General features: G+C 33.1%; 9 protein-coding genes across 9 annotated transcripts; 4 read left to right on the top strand and 5 right to left on the bottom strand.

Moving 5' to 3' along the window:
• Positions 1 to 297: 297 nt before the first annotated feature.
• FG379_003344 (uncharacterized protein) lies at positions 298 to 2,451 on the bottom strand (the record flags this gene model as incomplete). The annotated part of the gene is made up of 1 exon (XM_067328973.1): positions 298 to 2,451. One exon carries the CDS (start codon positions 2,449 to 2,451, stop codon positions 298 to 300), a length of 2,154 nt encoding a protein of 717 aa, XP_067185150.1.
• Positions 2,452 to 3,041: 590 nt separating this feature from the next.
• Positions 3,042 to 4,913, bottom strand: FG379_003343 (26S proteosome regulatory subunit; the record flags this gene model as incomplete). Its single annotated transcript, XM_067328972.1, has 1 exon — positions 3,042 to 4,913. One exon carries the CDS (start codon positions 4,911 to 4,913, stop codon positions 3,042 to 3,044), a length of 1,872 nt encoding a protein of 623 aa, XP_067185149.1.
• Positions 4,914 to 5,589: 676 nt separating this feature from the next.
• On the top strand, positions 5,590 to 5,967 carry FG379_003342 (uncharacterized protein; the record flags this gene model as incomplete). The annotated part of the gene is made up of 1 exon (XM_067328971.1): positions 5,590 to 5,967. The coding sequence occupies one exon, from the start codon at positions 5,590 to 5,592 to the stop codon at positions 5,965 to 5,967; it is 378 nt and encodes a 125-aa protein (XP_067185148.1).
• Positions 5,968 to 6,177: 210 nt separating this feature from the next.
• Positions 6,178 to 7,581, bottom strand: FG379_003341 (uncharacterized protein; the record flags this gene model as incomplete). Its single annotated transcript, XM_067328970.1, has 1 exon — positions 6,178 to 7,581. One exon carries the CDS (start codon positions 7,579 to 7,581, stop codon positions 6,178 to 6,180), a length of 1,404 nt encoding a protein of 467 aa, XP_067185147.1.
• Positions 7,582 to 8,369: 788 nt separating this feature from the next.
• FG379_003339 (TPR domain protein) lies at positions 8,370 to 10,610 on the top strand (the record flags this gene model as incomplete). The annotated part of the gene is made up of 1 exon (XM_067328968.1): positions 8,370 to 10,610. One exon carries the CDS (start codon positions 8,370 to 8,372, stop codon positions 10,608 to 10,610), a length of 2,241 nt encoding a protein of 746 aa, XP_067185145.1.
• A 452-nt stretch (positions 10,611 to 11,062) lies between these two features.
• FG379_003338 (uncharacterized protein) lies at positions 11,063 to 12,034 on the bottom strand (the record flags this gene model as incomplete). Its single annotated transcript, XM_067328967.1, has 1 exon — positions 11,063 to 12,034. One exon carries the CDS (start codon positions 12,032 to 12,034, stop codon positions 11,063 to 11,065), a length of 972 nt encoding a protein of 323 aa, XP_067185144.1.
• A 464-nt stretch (positions 12,035 to 12,498) lies between these two features.
• Positions 12,499 to 13,059, top strand: FG379_003337 (uncharacterized protein; the record flags this gene model as incomplete). The annotated part of the gene is made up of 1 exon (XM_067328966.1): positions 12,499 to 13,059. The coding sequence occupies one exon, from the start codon at positions 12,499 to 12,501 to the stop codon at positions 13,057 to 13,059; it is 561 nt and encodes a 186-aa protein (XP_067185143.1).
• Positions 13,060 to 13,436: 377 nt separating this feature from the next.
• On the top strand, positions 13,437 to 13,994 carry FG379_003336 (uncharacterized protein; the record flags this gene model as incomplete). Its single annotated transcript, XM_067328965.1, has 1 exon — positions 13,437 to 13,994. The coding sequence occupies one exon, from the start codon at positions 13,437 to 13,439 to the stop codon at positions 13,992 to 13,994; it is 558 nt and encodes a 185-aa protein (XP_067185142.1).
• An 841-nt stretch (positions 13,995 to 14,835) lies between these two features.
• On the bottom strand, positions 14,836 to 17,907 carry FG379_003335 (uncharacterized protein; the record flags this gene model as incomplete). Its single annotated transcript, XM_067328964.1, has 1 exon — positions 14,836 to 17,907. The coding sequence occupies one exon, from the start codon at positions 17,905 to 17,907 to the stop codon at positions 14,836 to 14,838; it is 3,072 nt and encodes a 1,023-aa protein (XP_067185141.1).
• Positions 17,908 to 18,145: the final 238 nt, after the last annotated feature.

Below are 18,145 nucleotides of genomic sequence, written 5' to 3'. Positions count from 1 at the left end.
TAGTTCCAGTGAAGGAAGAACAAGGTGAAGAATATGGAATAGGTAGGGTTATTAATGTAACTAGCAACAAAAAATTGTGATTCACATAAAGTTTGTATGTACGCGCAAGTGTTAACAAATAAGCGAAAGAGCTGGTGCAGTTTCACTAGATATCAAACTATTTGTCTATTTACAGAGTTTAGAAATCTTAAGTCTATTTTGCGTTAAAAAAAATGATTTAAAGTTGGCGCAATATGACAGATACCTGAGAGTCCAAACGCTAAAATAAGTAATACAGATCAACTGTGTAAAATGATTTCATTCCATTTCAAAATAAATTGATTTGTTGTCAGATGGATTTGAAATAAGTTGGACACAAGATATATTACCCTCAGATCCCAGTCCGCCTTTGGAAATCTTTGTAATTTCCGCACCACCAACAGATATCAGGAAGAACAATCCGAGATCCCTAACACTAATTACATTTCTGTTGCCGCTTCCAGAATTCAGGTAGTGCCCGGAATATATAAGATTGCCTTCCTTAATTGATGTACTTCTTTTAACACTTATATTACCTCGCTTGTTGTATTCTATTTCATATCTCAAGTCCTCTTTTTTAGTATGTATTGATACCTTTAAGGCATCATTTAAGAAACCTCCAATGAAATGCAAAGTACTACCAGCCGGTGATCCATCGGTACCGGAAGCGAAACAGAGTTTGTCGCTTTCACATACTGTTGAAATATAAGAACCCCTATGTTGGTCCAATACACAACTTTTCCATTTAGGCGATAAATCAGAGGATATTTTTGAAATTTTGTCTCCACTTATACTAACGGAGAGATGAGTAACAACATCACCAACGCTTGTCTCTATGGTCTCCTGATTATTGAAAAAGCTTCTTTTCATTCCACCCGTATTTTCGTACTTGATTGTATACAAATTCTCATTATCATTATTATATTCAGTTTTTGTTTGATCTGTAGTATTTGTAATTACTACTGTGGAGTTCTCTTTAACATGCACATTTAGCTCCGTGTTATCATCCTTGTTCCTGAAGTTTATTTGGGTCTTCCTCTCAGAATTGTCAGGAGAAGTTACTCTAACTGCCACTGTAGCCTCAACGTGGATATTGTCATCTAAAGATCCAGATGACTTGAAATCAGGGATGACCCCATCTAATGAACACTCGGAGTCACCACTATATGAAAACTTTGTACAACTTCTATTTGGAAGAAAAGTAAAGGTTGGGTATCTGGTTAAACCAGAGACAAATATACTATTTGCAGTCTCTCCATCGGGTATTGGAATATGATTAAAGGCTCTAAATCCATTTATAGATACAGTCACAAACAGGCTCGTGAAAGTTATTTTAATGCTATAACTCTGGAAACCGTAACTCAAAAATGGAAAATAACCCCCTTTTGATTGAATTATATCAGTTCCCTTTCCGCTTTTAATGAAAACCCCTTTATCATTTATAAACAAATTAAATATAACGACACCCGATCTTGAACTCAAAATCACCTCTGTTAAAGGTGGTATCTTTACGGATTTGCCTGAAATTTCACAAGGAATTCCAATGAGTATCTGACTTCCAGCAGGTATTGACTCTGGAAGGATGAAGTTCTTTGTTAAACAAGTTAAAGCATATGGAAGTATGTTTAAACTCTCATCTAACACTAAATTGTTATTGCTACTCACACTCCCACCATATGGAGGTTCTATTGTACAGCTCTCTGAATTCTGACTATTTGTAACGAAAGGCTGGAGGTTTATTGTTGGACTTTCGATGCCCCTAACTTGGATCTTTGATATATAAATAGGATACTCAGCGAGATTTACATTCAAAATGGTGTAAACCAAATTATTTACTGTAAATGAAACCGTAGTGTTTGTTAATACCATTACAAATGAAATAGGGAAAGATATCTGACCACTTGAATCAATAGGTAAGTCGCTTTTATATTTTTCGAGTTCAACTGTAGTTATATTCTGATTGACCACCGTATTATTAACCAAAGATCTGATATTTGCGATTCCTTCCTTGTTATTTACGTTATAACTAAAAGATATCATTTCCTCATCTTCTTTTGAAAGAAAGACAAACTTTGAAATTGAAGAACTCGCCTTTCCACTTATTGTTGCAGTGAATCTTGAACATATTGGTGTCTTCAATGTTGAGTTATTATTAATGCAATCTACTGGAAGAGTTCTGTTAAAGCATTTATCCGCCGTATTGTTTTGATTAACAGGTATTATCTCGGGATTTAATAATGATGACTCCCCATTAGAATCTGTTATTTCCTCTATCCTATTACTACTATTTTCTGAGTTAATTTCTGAACTTATCTCTAAATCTGATCCAATAGTCGTTTCAACTGTTTGTGAATCAACCGATTTACATGATCTAAGAAGACAGATCACTAATATAACATAATAAAGGAGTTGATAGTAGTAATTAGGACGCATTTACGTTTCTCTCAATTATTATTACAGCAACTGTTTTATATCTTTGCCTTAGTACTAATTCACAAGTATTTATATCTGTTAGTGCTTGAGAGGACTTGAAGGAATAAAAAAGGCTTTTATGCCACAATATTAACACCAACTAATTGCAACTTAAGACCTAAAAGCTACCAAATTTACGTATAAAAATCTTATTTTCAACCCTATATTTAACTCACAAAAATAGTGTTCTAAATTTTGAATATTAGTGAAAAAATAATTAAATTATTTTGTCTGTATCTTCTTATCACCCACACAAAGTCAAGGGCGCTTAGATTTTATTCACAAAAAATGATCAATCTGGCCAATCACGCTCGCAGTGATGACAATTAATTTTAGTGAAATTTAAAAACTAATACTATTTCTGCTAAAAATTCTTGTTTGTAACGGTTTGTACGCAATGAATCACCAATACAGAGTTACATGAATAGCGCGTCTCATGATACATGCATGCAAATCACGAAAATAGTGCGAAAAAATACTTTGTTATTTTTGATTATTAAAAACAAGTAAAACATTGAATGTTGTTTTATCAAAATCTAGGATAAAAGCGTCTAAAATGAACTTGGATTGAATTCAAAGTCATCGCTCTCCTCATTAAAGTTCTTAAGCTTCCATTTTAATGCTGTTTCTGCCACATCTCTAGTTAGTGAATTAATTCCGCTCCCCAAAACAATAGATTTCATGCTTAAAACTAGCTTAGAAAGTTGTCTTCCAGAGAAACCACGGGTTTTTTCCGCTAAATAACTCAAAAAATTCTCATCTATGGAAGAGTGAATTTCAATTCCACTAGATAAATAGTATTTTTTCTTGAATACACTAAATAAATCTTTTCTATTGTAATTAGAGAATTGATTGTTCCTGTTTCTAACAAAGTGTTTGTTCAAGAACATCTTTATAATTTTAAGTCTTTCACTGAAACCGGGATTTGGGAACTCAAAACACTCATCTATTCTATCTAAAACAGCATTATCCAGCGAATTTGGAATGTTTGTTGCCAGTAGTACACAAACGTCCTTTGATTCAGTTCCTGTTTGGTGCAAAAACGAGCTTAATATATTTTTTGTGTCTTGTGACATATTTGAAAAAGCGTGTTCTCTTCCTTTTGACAAAAATGATTCTGCCTCGTCTATAAACAACAATAAACCGTTTCTCTTTGACCTTCTTGCCCAATCAAATACCTTATTTAACTCAGATACAGCATTCTTTCCCAATGGACCAACGTCTCCTCCAGACATGATTGCATAGTCTAATCCACTTTCTTTTGCCAATTTTTTTGCAAACATTGTCTTTCCGGTTCCTGGTTTTCCCCAAAATAACATATTTCTGTATGGTATACCATATTTCCTACTATTTACTAGAGTATTTATTGTCCACCTAAGTCTTTCTTCCAAATCTTCCGATAATACTACATTTTCAAATACCTTTTGCCTCTCAACAAAAGTTCTCTTTAAATATGGACTTAATTTTTGAAACACACCTAAGGTCGGAATCATACTTTTGTACCTTGAAAACAATGTCAAATTGGTTTCCCTAATCAAAGACGGTTTATCTATTTTCGTTTCTATTATCTTTGTTGCCAAGTGAACTCCATTCTTGGCCGAATATATTCCAAAAGCCAGACTCGTGATTCCGCCAACTAAAAGCCCTATTTTAGACCTATCCCTGCTAAAATATCCTCCTATTTCAGCAAATCCATTAAATATAGCTTTTATTGAATCAATTCTCGTTTTTCTACTTTCCTCTGATCTCAATTTTATTTCATCCATATGTATATCGGCGTTTTCCCTTTCCAATCTTATTTTTCCCAATACCTCCTCTCTCACTCTTACTCTTATGTTATCTTGTTCAATTCTCTTTTCATAATCTAATTGCTTCTTTCTCATATCAAGTATTTCCCTTTCGTTGGATTTTCTTATTTCCTCCTGCTCCAAAAACTTACTGTGCTGTTGCTGTAATAACTTATCGTTTTGTTTTTCCTGCTCCTTTAATTTTTTCTGGTATGCCTCTGTCTCTAATTTCGCTTTATATTGAGCTGTAATCCTCTCTTCCTCTTGCTGGTGAGTCAAAGTCTTTCTTCTTTCCTCTCCCTCCAACTTTACTCTTTCTAAATTGGTTCTTGCTCTATATGCATTGCTTTCTTCTATCTCTTTTTCTAACTCCTTTTGACGAGTTTTTTCCTGTAATTTCACTATCTCAAATGCCTTCTGGGCATTCGGAGACGAGTCCAACTCTCTCAAGGCTTTTGCCCCTCTTTCCAGTGCAGTCGGATCAAAGTTCCCATTTATTCTCTGTTCATTGTTTCCTTTACCCATTATAATCCCATTTATAGATGTTCCTTTGTTTTTTTCAATACTTTTCCCATAGTCCTGACCTTTTTTTGGGGATGTGCCTCCAGAACCACCTCCGAATAAACCAAACAACATTTTATTCCTTCGCTAGCACCTACTTCCTCCTTGCTATACTTCCATTTCTCACTTTATTTACACATTCTCCCAAGACTCCTATGCTTTTCGGCGCCAATGTCATTTTTTATACTTGGAAGTACTGCCAAGACCAAAAAAAGTACATGGAAGCAACTTCCTTTTACTTTAACTAAAAGTGAGTATATTACATTTTTCATGCTTTTATTCGCACTTTTCCATCTTTCATGGCTAGCTGCATAATCAATTACTATAAAAGGAGTTTAAATAGCTGGAATAACAAAAGAGTTTGTATGAACACATTTCATTAGGTTCTCTTTAACTCCGCATATACTACTTGAACACATGTCTCCTTTTTCATAGTGCAAACACTGTGAGTGATGGAATTTGCATCAAATATCCTATGTTGGTCCCCAATATCCCCTCCCTTTAGCTTGTAAAGATTAAGATCCATTTAATGCATACCTGATAATATTTGCCACTATTTAACATAAGGCGGTATGTCACGGCGCCACAGGGGATTAAAATTTAAACATAGATTTTAGGTATCAAGGGCTGTGTTTTTAGACAAATAAATAAACTGCTCGGAAAATTTGGAGTGGTATGCATTTATCTGTGTTAGTAATACACTAAATTACAGTTTCAGTGAGTCTGAAAATCTCGGTTGTATTTTTTTGTTATGTTGGAGAACTCTACTAGATTGATATATGAAAACAATAGTGAAAGAGCAAGTGGAAGAAAATGGAAGGATACCCCTAATTTGAGGACAAGACTGAAAAAAAATGTGACAGGCAAAAAAAAGTCATACGATGATAAAATGAAAGAAAAAAAAGAGATGCAAAGAGTGAGGAATATAGAGAAGGAGGCAATAAAAGAGAGAGCAAATGAAAGAAGGGAGGCAAAAGAAAGAAGGCGACAGAAAGAGATGAGAAAAAAAAATAGAGAAATAGTCTCATCAGGAATACAGGTTATTACGAAAACAGATAAAATAAGGAATTGGAACAAGAAAGCGAGAAAAATGCTTAGAAAGATTTCATTGGAATCTTTGAATTTATAGCGTATTTACAAAAACAATAAGTTTATTTTTCGTTTGTTGGGATAATTCTAGTTAAAATCAACTAACGGATCAACAATGGTGGCATTATATAGTTACTTAGTTGCCCAACTAGCTTTTTAGTTGTCTTGATTTTTTTCTAAATTGCCTGCCTGTATAAATACGTAAGCAACAAAAAGGAGTTGTACTACCATTGTTCCGCCATAATCTCCCCTAGTCTTTTTTTTTCTTTCTACTCAGAAAAAAAAGGTTTGTGTACCTAATAACGAAGGAGATTAAGATGACAATTGTCTGAACTGTCATGAGAACAATCTGAACTCCCCAAAGAATAATAACTATAAAGATGCATAGTCTTCCGAACACTTGTTTAAAGGTTCTCTTGTTAATTAAATGAGGTAGATTTTTTATATGTTCTAAACGTTCTATACTGGAATTAATATCATCTTTGACGACAAATTCCTTGATTATTTGTGGTTTGCCTTGCATATCTCGAATAGATACATTTAGTGTTATAGTATTGGTTTTATCGTTGTTTTCATTGTATTTAAAGTCTATTCTTCCGTAGTTTCTTTTTAATGAAAAGCTTTTCGAACTATCTTTAAGTTTGCTTTTTGAGTAGAGAGGAAGAGAAAATCCTATGGCAAGTCTTTCAATTATATTATCATAAATGCTATGAGTAATACCACTTGAGGTAACTTCTATAATATCGAAGTTTTTATTGTCATTAAGTTCAAATATCTGGCCAAAATGTACATCTCCAGAAAGAAACAAAACTCCTTTTGCTTTTGTTTTGTTTAGCAAATTAAAGAGTTTGTTTTTGCTTTCAGGAAATTGACCCCAACTTTCAATTACTGGGTATAAAGTAGTAACTTGAATAGAGGATACAATAATGTTTACGTTTGCTTCAGATTCACTTAGTTCTTTTTCAAGCCAAATCCATTGTTCTTTCCCCAATATATCCCCTTCATAAGAATAACCACATCCAAATATAGATGCAAGTGTAAAAAGAGACGCTTCGAACAAACTAGTCATGAATGTATCAAAATGAGAAAATTGAGGCACACCATATTTTTTATGCAAATAATGAACGTCTTTATTATATCTTGTATCAAGAAATATTACCTTCACTTGTTTTCCTGGAGGCCCAAAAATATGTGATGAGTATACACCTTCTCTACTCCTTCTTTCAGAATCCCTCGGAACAGAAATAAAATCCAGAAACAAATGTTTACTTTCATTCTTATATTGAAATGTTTTATCTCCATTATTCACGCCATAATCATGATCATCCCAAGTTCCTTCTATAAATATTCCACTATCAACAACTTTTTTATAGTGACTGTTGTTAATCTGAACATCATATCCCTCTTTTATGCATCTTATGTTGTTACATTTAGTATATATCGCATCTCCCATCCAAAAAAGTGCATCTGGTTTATCTCTTGTTATGTTTTCCCAAAAATTCTGTGACACGTATTTTCCCGTAATTGGATCTACTTTTTGGCCATCTAGGCAACTAATAAATACAAGGGATTCTATTGGTTTAGTCACATTTCTGTCCAAACAGAAAACACACAATAACAGCAACTTGAATATAAAAATTATATAAATAAACATTCTTGAACGGTGTTTCCACTTGTCTGTGCTTTTTTATCTACTGTTCACACTATTTGTATGAGTATTTACTTATATCAATAAATTTTGTTGTTAAACAAACTACTTTAGGCATTTACACTTACTATATACAGTATATATACATAAGTCACCTCTTAACTACAAAAAATCTCCCTTACTCATTTCAACCTGGTATTATTCTCAGGGTAACTGAATTTTCCAGTTAGTGGCAACAAGAGCCCGCCTTTCGCGAATAATTGGAAAATATACCGGATATAACAAATATAAGGTGTGTATATATATTTGAGATAAACACCATAATATTAAAAAATTTGAATAAACCCACAGTATATTAAGATCAAAAGAGTGTGATAATAGCATACATCTTGTTAATAGAACGGAAGAATTTTGAATTAGACAACCATATACACCTAAAAGTAGCAGTGTAAGGGAGGAAAGAAGGAAGTATTTAGAAGCAAAACAAGACCTCTCTCACTGGCAATTCAGTTGGTTTTTTTTTGTGTAAGAAGTGTAGATTTAGTGAGAAATATATGTATATGTGTTTATACATATAGTATTAAGGGTAATTATTTGAATATATGCAAATGTATGTGTATACAGATATAGAATACATGTGCATTCGTAGCACATTTTAACTATACTCCTTACACAAGTAATTTGACCAATAACTTTAATATCTAGAATCCTTAAAAGCAAATTTAGTATATTAGAGGTAAAGCAAGTTAGAGTGTAGACAGTAAAAAGTAGAAAATAGAAAAGGAAGAGTAACAATGGAGATTATGAATGCTTGCTTTAAGTATTCTTTTTTGGGGTTAAGTTCAAATGAGAGGTGGTTGGCAGAGTTGCTTGACAATTCTTTTGACGATATAAGTTCCGATGTGGAAAATAGCAGTGACAATAAAGTGAACTTTAGTGCAGATGAAATGTTGAAAGGTTTAACGTTGAGGCAAAAGCTAAAACTAATAAGAGCTAAATCCTACATGAACTCAAGAGAATATTCAAGAGTTGTTGGTATACTTAGTGAGGACTCTGAAATGAATGATATAGCATTAGCATTATTTATGAAAAACTATTCCTTACTCATTTCGTTGGAGAAACAAAATACAGACATGGAAAAATTTGAGAATATGGTTGTTAATCCATCAGACTATGCAGTTATATCTGTGAATTATTCTAGAATAGAAAGAGATATACTAAATTTTTTGAACAAACGGCAACTAATTGTGGAAAAATCTAACAACGAATTTGTTGGACTTTTAGAATGGCTTTTGAGTGTAGTTGTATATAAACAAAACAGATTCTCAGAGGCACTGGATTTGCAGATCAGATCTGTTTGTAACGAGCCTTGCAACTGGAGCTGTTGGGTAGACATGGTCAAAAACATAACGAGACACAACTCGAATAATATCACTGGGAGCACCAACACAAACAAAAATGGCAGTAATGCGAATAATAATGAGAATAATAGCAATTGTGTAATCAGTGATGGGAACAACAATACTTCACTTGGATTAAATGGAATGGATTTGTTATACAGCAATAATACAGGTATAGTTATGCGTGAATATATTATGTCTCAAAGGGATAAAGTTGATATAACTGATCAAATAAACGAAAATCAAAGTAACAGCAATAATAGCAATGTTGGATTACAACTTTTTAGGAGAAAGAACAATTTCGATGCATTTAAACAACTTAGAGATTCATGTTACAACGACTATGTCCATTCGCTAGGTCTTCCAAATTGCATGTTTGCTCATTTATCATATGGACTGTATTTAGAGAAAACAGGGAAGTGGAAGGATGCTTTGAACGAGTATTTAAGCATTTCAAATACGTACTTTCCTGATAATGTTTGCTCATATGTTGAATCTCAAATCGCAAAGTGCAACTATGAATTGGGCGACTTACAGAATTCGCTTATTATCCATCAAAACATCTCAAATAAAGACAAGTATTACCTTGGAAATGTAATAGAGATAGCTACGATACTTTCAGAGTCTAATAATGTCAAGGAACTGAGTTTGTTGGCAAAGAAATGCGTAGAAATGTCAAAGTATTCACTAGAAACCTGCATTGTACTCGGAATGTACCATTGGTTAACTAATGACAAGCACAAAGCTCTTAGATTTTACAAAAGAGCACTTTTATTCGACAATAAATCGAGCTTTATTTGGGTATTATGTGGCCATGCGTTACATGAACTTGGAAATATTAGGGGATCTTTATTTGCTTATAAGACTGCAAATAATTTGGACTCTACTAACATCACTGCTTTGTTTGGAATTGCACAGATATATTCCAATATGAATCTTCATCCATATTCCATCAAAGTTTATGAAAAAGCCCTTTTACAGTCTCCTACAGACCCTTTCTTGTGGTTCAATTTGGGTGTTAGTTCGGAGAAATTAGGTGATTACCAAGAAGCCTCTAGATACTTTTACAAGGCTCTTTCATTTGAGATATCAAAGGGGAAAATATCAAATGGTACTGATATTAAGTACATGGGCAAATTGTTGAAAATGGAGTCTGAACAATGGAACCAGCCAGGTACACTATACTGGGCAAAGAAGATCATTCAAAGAGCCATTGAATATGGCTACTTAGAGAAAATAGAGAACCATGGTACAAATAGTGATTTTGGTTTCGGCTCTTGCGACCAAAATGTAATGGGAAATAGTTCCGTTTCCCATCATGAAAATGTGTTGGTTCCACCTTCTATATCCTCTGATAAACAAAAAAATTCAATCAACTTTATAAGTTATCAGGAAGAAAATAATGACATGTTCTTCTTGGAGTGGGACAAACTCAGATGGTCAGTCAGAATGATTCCACAAAAACTTCCTGTTGATGTTATTTCTGCAATAGAGTCAATCATGCAAATACAATCTTCCATTTCACTTGTAGACTTAAACAAAGATGACAAATACATTTCAAAACATGAAGTAGTATTGGAAAACTTAAGAGAACTACTTAATGTCCCAAAGCCTATTCAGGTTGCGAGAGAGTAACAAATAATAAATAGTCTAGATAAGTAAATACAAGTAATAATTTATTGCTAGTCTTTCATTCCTATTGCTCTATTTATTCTGTTAAATTTCTCCTTGTAGTTTGCAATGTTAAGTCATTGTTATTACTCCGTTACGAATAGTAGTATTTTGTATCTTTTGACACAAATTGTATTGGTATCGTTCTCTCCGATATATTACATAGTTCTTCAACCTTGTCCATATTTCCATACTGACCCGATTTCAGGGATTCATTTAACAAATACATTTGTTATTGCTTCTAGTATAACTATTTACATTTCAAGTCAAGATTGATTTTATCGCCATTATCACCCCGGCGAGATTGGAGTTATAGTAAAATTCAAGTTAACATCACAAACGTAAATGCATCCGAATCAACTGCCTTGTTTTTTTGTATGATTTTCAGAAAAAGAGTAAATCATTACAAACTAAATTCAACTGCCCCAAACCACTTTTGCAATTGAACTTAGTCTCTTATGGAGAGCAAATAATTCCACTATCTCGCCAAAATTACTAATTAAAAAGTTAAAAGAAATGGAAACCTGGTCAAATGCGTCCATTGTTTGTTTTAAAATACCAATACTGTAGGGAGTGACCATAGACGGATGAGCAAAAATCCAAAATGATATTCTTGCTAGTTGAGAGTATATTGATTGAACTAACTTCAAAGCAAAGTATTTGTTGTAATAACGTCTATGTTTCGAATCAACGTTATCATATATATCAGGAAAATGGCTCATGTCGTAGTTTTCATTTACCTCACAAAGTACTAATTCCTTTCTAAATAAAGCTTCAGATTTGTCTATCTCAATTATATCTTTTGTCAATAAGTTACTTGGAATGAAAACAAACAAGGTACCAATAATACTATTTATTATTATAATTGAAAGCAGTGTATTAACAGTCACATTTGGGAATACCCAGGTCTCCGTTATATTTAAACTTAAACGAGATAATAAAGGGAAGTATACAATCAATATAAAAAAATCCTGAGCTAAAAATATAAGTAATCGCTCTAAGATCGCACAGTATCTCATAATGTCCTCCTGAACCCTTTGTGATACGCCTTCTATAGAGTGTATCAAATCCCAGCTGTATAAAAAGCGTTCCGTTAACTCAATTCTCCAATAGATTATGCACTTTCTAGATATGTAATTTAGAACAGACTTAACAAATACACTAGTTACTCTTAATAATATTAGATCAAATAGGGGACTAAACAAATCCTCTATTCCTACTTTCGAATTTGCTTTAACTGCATTCTGAAAAGCGTCTCCAAAAACTTTGGTTTGTGAGTTTCCGGAATACTCAAGCCAAATTAAGAACACAGAGATCACTAAAATAAACAGCAGTAACAAAATTATGTAGGTACATGATCTATTATCAATCCTTAAAATAAAAAGCATTATCAATAATTTCCAAATAGGAGGAAGATAATGCAAAGTCTAAACCATGCTAAAAATTCGTAAACGGGTAACTCGAACAGTTTCAGATCAAAGTACGAGCCAGTATAAATGTAAAGTCGTCACGCCCCACAATAAAGATGAATGTAATAGAAGATAATTCTCATGTAAAGTATTAGAAATTCGCAAAGAATGTTCTTTAGTCTTTTGTTTTCCTTAAAACTAATTAGGGAGTCATGGTGGTACATTGCTCTGACAATCGTTCTAAATGTTTTTTACTCAAGCCTGCAGTTAAGGGTGACATCATGGTTCGCTGAGATATATAACCTTTTTGTCAAGTCTTTTAACTCAAATGAGAGGGATTTAACTATACTGAGAAAAATCAAGGAAAAAATGTTTTTGCTTCCGGCATTTTTGATTATGTTATCTTTTTTGAGAGTGTCAAATTCGTTTTTTTGGTAAAAATCATGCTAATTTGGAGAAGAATCAAGACTAGAAGTTTCTTCAACAACTGGATTAACATAAGGGAGAACGAAGGTGTGTCACAAAGAGTACAGGAAGATACGATTCGAGTAGTAAAACTTGTTGAGAGTTTGTATTTCAAGATTGTTATGTCTGTAATCAGAGCCGTTACACACATCCCGGTAATTATTCATTTAAGTAAAGAAGTTGGTGGAATTCCACTGTTTCCTCCTGACTCAAAGTACTCTCTGATTATATACATGATACTCTCCTTGTTTGTCTCCGTTTTTCTAGTCTATCTGACATCTAAAGACCTGAGTTTCAAAATAGTAGAAAAAGAAATTAAGGAGGCCTCCTTTAGAAAAAAGCTCATTATCGAAGAGGATCAGGAATTCCTATTCAATACATTCTCAATGAGTTCTATTCTAGACGATATCACTCTTATTCACAAAGAAATATATCTCTACCTTTTTAAATATGACTTAACGAGCGGATTTCTAAGGGAAATAATCCAATTCCTGCCGACAATACTTCTCGTCCCGTCAATTATAAAAGGTAGCATATAAATCGGCTCCAGAGCCGTGATTATAAGATGCTTCGATACCGTTAGAACCGGGATCACATGCATCATTTTCAATTGGGATGAGATTTCGGAGCTGATTGCCGCGGCAAAGCGAATTAGTTTGCTGGAAAGTTCACTGCTAAAGCACAAACCAAATCAAAATAAGGATGAAAATGAACACAAAATCCCATTATTGGCATGAGGGAGGAACTTTTTTTTGCACCACTCTATATTCAAACTTATTAAATACATGTCGGCGCCATGTGTATACCGCCTCTTGGTCACACGTGACTGCTTACAGCTGAGATCACATCATATACAGATATGTAATGAAGAAAAACGAATTTTCGTAATAGTCAATAAATAATAAGAAATATTAAGATGAAAATAAAGTTTCATCTTGCTTTTTGTTACTTTTTCCTGTCTATTTCACTCTATCATTCTCTTGGTGAGCACCTGAAAAAAAACGCATTTGACTCTGAAGACAAGAAAACGCATGTTTCTGAACCAGATGAGGTGGAAGATGAAAACCAGGAAGCAGAAGAGGTCGTTGAGGTTGAAAATGCCATTGGTGGAGATGAATTTGCCGATAGTCAAAATCCTGAACAAATATTAGAGGCTTGTAGCTCCCTAAATGATTCTTTCTCAAAAGAGTGCTCAATAAGCAACTTAGAAGAGAGTCTTTCCGACCTTGTGTTGGCCTGCAGTGATAGTATCGAGAATTTGTCTGCAGTTGAACAGATTTCGCTAAAAATAGTGAATGAGTACAGCGAAAAGGAGTTATCTGATTTATCCGAGTGTTCTGCTATGGTTTATACAACATCAATGTTTATATCCTCCAGAAAAGAGAGCAGTAGTGAAGAACAATCAGCTTCTGAGTCATTGGAGGTAGAATCCCTTGAAACAGACGAATCAGAAAATGCAAGTGAATACGAATAATGACAAGATCTATGAAACCATCATTTATATCTACATAAATATTCACGTATTATTATATATCAACTGTTAAATGTCCTCACAACTACTCAATTAACCCCAGTATTAATCTATTTATATGCATAAATAATGTGTTCATTGCTGTCACAGAAAGATATGTTGGCGCCAATTATCACATGTCAAAACAAAAAAAAGTGCATGCCTGAAATAGAGAAAGATGACGGCAGATTTTATAGATAATTTAGAGTTTGATGTTTCTCATATATTTGAGGATATTGAGACTAGTATTTCAAGTTGGATGAGTAACTGTAAGTTGGTTATGGGTTATATTTGAGTGAGTTTGAGGCGTAAGAGGATGATATCAAGTGATTGTGTAGGATTTAACGTGACAAAAATGTTGAAGACGTTATATCCAATACTATTCCGTGTTGTTTTTTGTCCTGTACTTCTTATTAAACATGCCGATAACTGAGCCTCGAAACTCACTTCTTTGAACAAAAATAGATTGCAACTTGCCAATTAAAAAATTGACAAATAATGTACTTTTTCTCGCTCACTCATATTTGTTTCAGACAACATCAATAAAGAGAAAGGGAGAAGCAAAAGAAGTAGAGGTGATTTTAACGAAGAAAATAGGGACTCAAAATGGCTCAAAACTATATAATTAAAATAGAATAGTCAAAAGTGTACATTAGTGTTTAAGTAAATTTAAATAGGTGAAAAATGGCGAAGTATATATACGTGTTTGTAACTATTTTTTAGAAAACAGTATTAATATTTGAAATTGATAGCTTTAAACTTTAAAAAAATCTTGTATATCATATCATCGTAAACACATTTGAAATTATATCAAGGTGACTAATTCCTTGTGTTCTTTAACAATGGAACCAACAATGTTTGAAAGGAGTGAACTTTCAAGCATGTTGATTGGATCGTAATTATTGTGGTTGTTAACAAAGGACGTAATAATGTTCATCTTCAACAAAATATCGTCGCAATGTTTATTCATCTTTTCGGTTATGTTCATTATTTTTGTTTCAAATTTATTGAACATATTTTTAATTTCGGTAAATTTACTTAACACGCTGGTCACAGATTCAGTAATTATATTCATCCTCTCTTCCATTTCAGTTATATTGTTGATACTATCATCGAATATTGAATCTATTTCGAATTCTTTTTGAATATTTGCTAAATCTTTCTCAGTTTCATCTAGCTTGTGCTCAAATAGGTTAAAGCCATCTTGCAATTTATTTATTAACATATTCTTTATCTTCTCTAACTTCAAAGTCGATATAATCTCGGTATAAATTTCGATTATAGATTGTCTCTCTTCCACCAAAGATTTTCTTTTATTGTAAATCATCATCTTTTCCGTTTCTATCTCTCTTGCCCTTATATTCTTCAATTTCTCAAGAGTTTCTGTTATTTTCTTTGTAAAGTAAGTAAGATGAGCTACTGTTATTTTTATACACTGCTCTGATAAACCATATCTCACCCTTCTTCTTTTTAATCTGACCAAATATATTTGTCTCAAATTTAAAAGTAAACCATGGGAAAGCCTGAATTTCTCTATAACTTCCTTCAGTTTTGATTGTCTTTTTGTTTCCACCATTTTTTCGTCAGTAACCTCCAAAACAACATTGTCTTTCTCCATTTTCCCATCTTTTTCTTCCTCATCCTTCTTCATAACACTTTCCATGTCATCCAAAGTATCACCTTTTACTGTTTCTAAAGTCGCATTATCATCTCTGTCAATGCTCTCATCCTTTTCTAAAGTAACAATGCCTTTACCTTCGCATTTTTCGTTTGTAACATAAGACGAAGAAGCAAGTTCCTCGTTTTTATCTGGCCATAAATTTTTAGGAAGAACACTCAAAAGCTTTGTCTCATTCCAATCTATATAAGAAACTTTTTCATTATCATCCATAGTCTTCTCAGAAAATGAAAATAACCCTGTAGGAACAAGCCTATACAAATTTTTGATAGAGTTCAAGTTTGGTTTTGGCCAGTGGTCTTGTGTAGGCATTGCACTGGATCTCAACTTATTTAAATTGTAGGGTAAATAAGGCCCAGGTATTATTTTGAAAGGATAAAACTCTCCATTTTTTAAACAAGGTCTAAGGCCACCTATATCAGTTTCCAAAATATATGGAGACATGTATTTCCAGAGAACCCTATATATATTAGAATCCCTATCCTGTTTTGAATTATTTGAAACACTTATAACAATTATACTATCAATTGTCTCTTGAAGGAAGTAGTTAGATATTGAATCCTTTATTACATTCCAGGAATTACCATTTGATATTAGAAATATATTATTCACTCTCAAAGGATAAATGTTCATTATACCTTCTTCACTAAAATACTTAATTATAGGTTTTAGCTTTAAAAACGTTGAAATTCCCGTAAGAGATACTCCTCTACAGTCAATAATAAAGTCCACTGTTTCAGCTTTTCCGGGATAAAACAGGTATTTTTCTGCAAAGGACATAATAAACATTGCGAAGAATGAGGCCGATAACTGTTTAATATTCTTTATAGATAGAAGAGTTTGAACTCTAATCATTAATACTGGGGACATGTTTATGCTTCTTCCAATAAAATAAGCGCAACCCTGTTGAAGACAAGGTGTTATCAGTGGATTTTTATCACTTATAATATAGTTTTTCGGCTTGCCTAAATAATCACCATAAATACTAAACTGAGGCATATTATAAGGGTATTCACTTTTACTATTTACTTTGTAGTTAATTTCATTATTGTGTTTTAAAACTATTTTCTTGCCTATCGAATACATTGAGTTGTGAACAGAAACTATAGGAAATTTATTCTTGTGAAGCATCCAACCTTCAAGAGTAAATCTGGCTCTTCTGTCAAATATGGCTCTTGGGATCTTCCCATAGTTCAAAACGAAATGCATTAAAAATTGATTAATTAGTAGTTTCTGATCTTTGGAAAGCTTATTATAAAAGAATATGCGTCTTTTATCGGTAGGTTTAAAAGTGAATATCTCCTCCGGAAAGCAGTATGGAGGTATCTCTTCACTTAACTGAATATCTACTATACTCCTTACGCTCTCATCTATCATTGTTTTTGGGTCAAATTTAAACATCACCTTCTTCACCGGATCAATAGCTTCTGATAACCAACCCTTGAAGCTAATAACATAAGGAGATACTGAACCACAAACATCCTTTGAACCTATCAATTTAATGCAAGTTGACACTCTTTCACTTGGTTTTTCAGAAGAAATTCGTGCACTTATCTGACACAGTTCCTTTTTATCTATTGATTTCAACTTTAGTTCCTCTATATGCCTATCTATTCTTGAAGCAAATAAAGCATCCAACGCTTTGTTCGTTCCAGGGCAAATATTCATCCACTTTTCCAAGTACTTTTGCTGGACAGAAGTTGATTCCTTAATAAGAGTCTTAGGATTATTGGAGAAACACCTTATAGAAAATTTACAAAAATTCTCCGCTTTTGATGCTATTTTTACTCCCTTTACAGACTTCACGCCCTTCACTCTAGATATTGGTGTATTTTGTAAAATGTTGTTATCACAATAACCTCGAGAAGATAAAAGTTTTGAAGGGGAATTATAGTTCTTCCTCTGCAATAACAATTCCACCACTTTCTCATAGTCATCGTACAATAAGTCTTTCTCAGAGTAAATGTCTATTATTCCATGGAATATACAGTGAGCAACCGTAAATGCTTGCCCACTTAAACCACAGTAGTGAATAGCAAATTTATCAAACTCCCCTATTATTGTTCTATCATGAGGTGGAGAAAGAGGCCCAAATTTAATTGTGTTGTCATTCTTGCCATGTGATAAGTCAATATTAAATAACTTGAATAAAAATATTAGTCTAAATAATGGTCCTAGTATGCATCTCCCAGAAAACATCTATCCAAACCTATTATTCCAGATAAATACAAAACCCACACCTTAAAAAATAGTAGTGACAATAATAACTACTGCAAAAATTATATGTGTTATTAGGTCACCTTTGGATTTTCTTTAAATTCAGTGATAATGAATTTCTTCTCAGTTATAATAGTACTTTTAATTTGTTTTCAAATGTGAAGTGTGGCGCCTAGGCGCCTAATGCGGTACTCGTACGCAGTAATTTAAAATCACTATA

This window comes from Cryptosporidium bovis (genome assembly GCF_009768925.1).
Source record: "Cryptosporidium bovis isolate 45015 chromosome Unknown contig_8, whole genome shotgun sequence".
NCBI lineage: Eukaryota > Apicomplexa > Conoidasida > Eucoccidiorida > Cryptosporidiidae > Cryptosporidium > Cryptosporidium bovis.
This window is presented reverse-complemented; position numbering and strand designations above follow the sequence as displayed.